Source organism: Plasmodium gaboni, chromosome 10 (assembly GCF_001602025.1).
Source record: "Plasmodium gaboni strain SY75 chromosome 10, whole genome shotgun sequence".
Lineage (NCBI taxonomy): Eukaryota > Apicomplexa > Aconoidasida > Haemosporida > Plasmodiidae > Plasmodium > Plasmodium gaboni.
The window spans coordinates 928,571-932,578 of NC_031490.1; the positions used below are offsets into that span (position 1 = coordinate 928,571).

Consider the following 4,008-nt stretch of genomic DNA (forward strand, 5'->3'; position numbering starts at 1 on the left):
ATTATTTTTTATTATATATTTTATATAAATATAAATAATATATATATATATATTTTTTACGAATTCTTTAAGATGTGTATATATAATTAGAATTTTTATTTTTTTTTTCCTTATACATATATATTATATATATATATATATATATATATATATATATATATATATATGTATGTATTATTTTATTAGTATTTCCTTTTTTTTTTTTTTTTTTTTTGATTTAATTTTTTCCTTACCCTTTTTGCTCATTTAATTATATTATATTTAATTTTTCTTTTTTTTTTTTTTTTTATTATTATTATTATACTTTATGCTTTACCATTTTTTTTGATTATATTTTATTATATAAGATGCAAATCCCAAGGAAAATTATATTTTTTTTTAATTTGGTTATATTATTTGTATTTTTAAATATTGAGCGTGTAGAATTAAAGTTAAATAATATAATATACGACAATAATAATATTAATAATTATAAATATTATGTAAACAATAACAATGATGACAATAGTCGAGGAAAGGATTCTGTTGATAATGTAGACACAACAAAAAACATTGATGTTGATAATAATGAGAATGAAGAAATAAATAGTTTGGATGATTCTAATAAGGAGGATGAAAATGCATCTGACGAAGATAACGCTCAACATGAAGAAAATCTTTATCACGAAGAAAAGGATGATATTAATATTGAAGAAGATCTTGATAACGAAGATAAGATGTATTATGAAGGAAACCCAAAAAATGAAGAAAGTGCATTTGATGAGGATAACTCATCACACGATCGTGTGAATTATGATGATAATTCATATGAGAACTCAAAACACTTTAGCCAAGCTACCAATGCTTACGAAACAAATGAAAACGTAGTTGTAGACAATAAGAAAGATGACAATGAAGAAAGAGACAGTGAATATTATTTAAAGAGTGAAGAAGGCGATATTATAACTGTTAACAAAAAAGAAGAAAATGGCAGTTTGAATGTAAACGAACATGCACATGCCATGGTGTTTGAGAATAATATAAAGAAAGAAGTCGAAGAAAATATGAACAAGGAAATCGTTTTTGAAAGTGAAGAAGAGGAGAACAAGAATGACATGAAGGAAGAAGATAAAGGAGATGTTTTAAGCACAAGTGATGACAAAAATAATGATGTTAACAATAATGATGATGATGACAACAATAATGATGATGATGACAATAATGATGATGATGACAACAATAATGATGACGATGATGATGACAACATTATTGATGATGATGATGATGATGATGACGATGAAGATGATGATGATGATGAAGATGAAGAAGAAGATGACGAAGAGTATCATGTGAATAAAGAGAATAATGAGAAAATAGATACAAACAATGATGTAATATTGATAGGAAAGAAAAAGATATCAGCAGATTCTCCAAGAGATGAATTATCTAGAAATAATGAAAATGAATATTATATATATAATATTGAAGAAGATGGTAAAGAAAGAAATGAAGAATATTACAAAGAAGAAGAACAGAATAGTCCAATGATATCTAATATAAATAATCCATGGAATAGTTTATTTAATATATTTAGAAAGAATAATAATTCTCGATTTATAAATAATATAAATATGTTTAGAAAAGAGATACAGAATGAATTTTCCTTTAGAAATGGATTATATTTTAGTCCAACAACAGTAGGTGAATATAATAAATTAGTAGATGGAAAGAGATATGCATATATAAAATTACCAGAAAATACTTTGATCTTTGTAATAACAGCTAATAAATTTTTTTTTCAAGATCTTATATATTCAAATAATAAATATTTGTCTGTAAAAAGAAAATTTACTTTTGTAATGAATTACATCATACGTAATTTGAAGAAGAAGTTTTTTTTTAGAAATTATCAATATCAATATTTATTTAAAGATGATTCTTTTGCATATGATACAACAAGAAGATTATTAGATATGGATTTATTAGGAGAACTATCTAGAGTAACTCAGACAATACATCTAGGAGATTTTGAAAAAAGAAAAGTTAGCATGCATAAATTATATGGTGGATGGTTTCATTTCTTAGGTATTATGGTTGTAAATGGATATAATTGTAATATATATGAAAAAAATATTAATGTTGAAAAAATACAAGTAATTCCAAAACATTTGATACATGAATTTAAAGAATTAGTTAATAAAAAACATGATGATTATCATAGTGGTTATGTAGTAGGTTTATGGAGAGATTTTCCAAGGAATACATTTTTACCTTGGAGATTTTCTGTGGAATTATTTTTATGGGATTTATTAAATGTTTTACCACATGAATTACCACATCCAGCTAAATTAATAATGACTTATAATAATAATATGAATGCATTATATCAAAATGGACACCACGAAGAAACAGAAAAGAATTTGGTTCAAGGTTCATCTAGTATGGTTAGAAATATTAACAGTAATGATAATATGAACAATGATGATAACTATTTATATGATCAGACCAAACAAATAAAAGACAAGAATTATTATAAAATTTTATTAAATATATGGCCAGAAAAAATTAAAAATATTGTTAGAAAACATCCAGGTTTTGATGTTGCTCTTATATCAGAAGAAGATTATTTGAATAACATAAATAATGATGATGCTGATTATTATTATTTAATTGATAATAATAATAATAATAATAATAATAATAATAATAATTATGGATATATTTTCTTAATCTTATTAAACAAAAACTTCTTTGTTGATGATTTTATGAAAAGTACAAATTATGAACTAGCCAAAAAAAATTATTTCTGTGATAAAATGAAAGAAATTATGGAAGATATAGAAAAATTATTAGATGAGTTGAAACATAAATATTGTCCAAATGATGACAACAATGATAATCATGATGATAATAATGATGACAACAATGATAATCATGATGATAATAATAATAATGATGATAATAATAATGATGATAATAATAATAATTTGCCAACTGAACACCTCCCATATGCTACCTTTTACAATTATCTTACTGACAAATCGAATTATAAAAAATTCAATCCACACGTTCTTGGAGAAATTGCTGGTATTACTAAACATCTAAGATGTGAAGACTTTCCAAATATTGCAGACACATGTGATCATAATATTTCAATCCATCATAAGTATGGAGGTTGGTTTGAATTTGGTGGAGCCATACATCTAAAGAACATGAATTATATTGAACCATCATATGAACAACATGATGATATTATGAAAGATACATATAAAGAAGTTATTTTAGCTCAAGCTAATTGTAAATGTCAAAGTATTGGTTTATGGAGGGATATCCCAGAAAAAGATATGTCGCCCTATAGATATCCTTTGAATGTTTTTGTTTTAGAAAATCCAAGATTTAATTTATTGAACTTACAAGATATACATCCATATCTATTAGTTGATATATTAAATAAAGGATTAAATGCTATGAAATCATATGCAAGTGGAAAAATGTATAATATTGTAACCTCCAAGGAAGAAATACCAAATGAAAGTGAAGACCAAGATCATGTTGATAATAAAAATAATGCTGACCATGCTTATTTGAATGATTATCATAGTGAAAGTACAGATGTTCCAGATGAAGAAGAAAAAGAAAAGGAAGACCAACAGGAAGATGAAAATGATGAATATGATGAAAATGATGAAAATGATGAAAATGATGAAAATGACGAATATGATGAAGAAGAAGAAAAAGACAACACCACAACCTCACAATCAAAAGATGTTGATGATAATGGTCCAAACGATCCATTTTATGATGGTACCTTTAATGTTTTAAATAATTCAAATGGGCAAACAGTTTCAAAAGATGTTGATGATAATGGTCCAAACGATCCATTTTATGATGGCACCTTTAATGTTTTAAATAATTCAAATGGGCAAACAGTTTCAAAAGATGTTGATGATAATGGACCTAATGACCCATTCTATGATGGCACCTTTAATGTTTTGAATAAATCAAATGTGCAACCAAATGAAAAAACAA

At 24.7% G+C, this 4,008-nt stretch overlaps 1 protein-coding gene across 1 annotated transcript; it reads left to right on the forward strand.

Annotated features, from left to right (window-relative positions):
* Positions 1-347: 347 nt before the first annotated feature.
* PGSY75_1024800 (hypothetical protein) lies at positions 348-4,008 on the forward strand (the record flags this gene model as incomplete). The annotated part of the gene is made up of 1 exon (XM_018786020.1): positions 348-4,008. A coding segment is annotated over one exon (3,661 nt), but the record flags the coding sequence as incomplete, so codon positions are not given.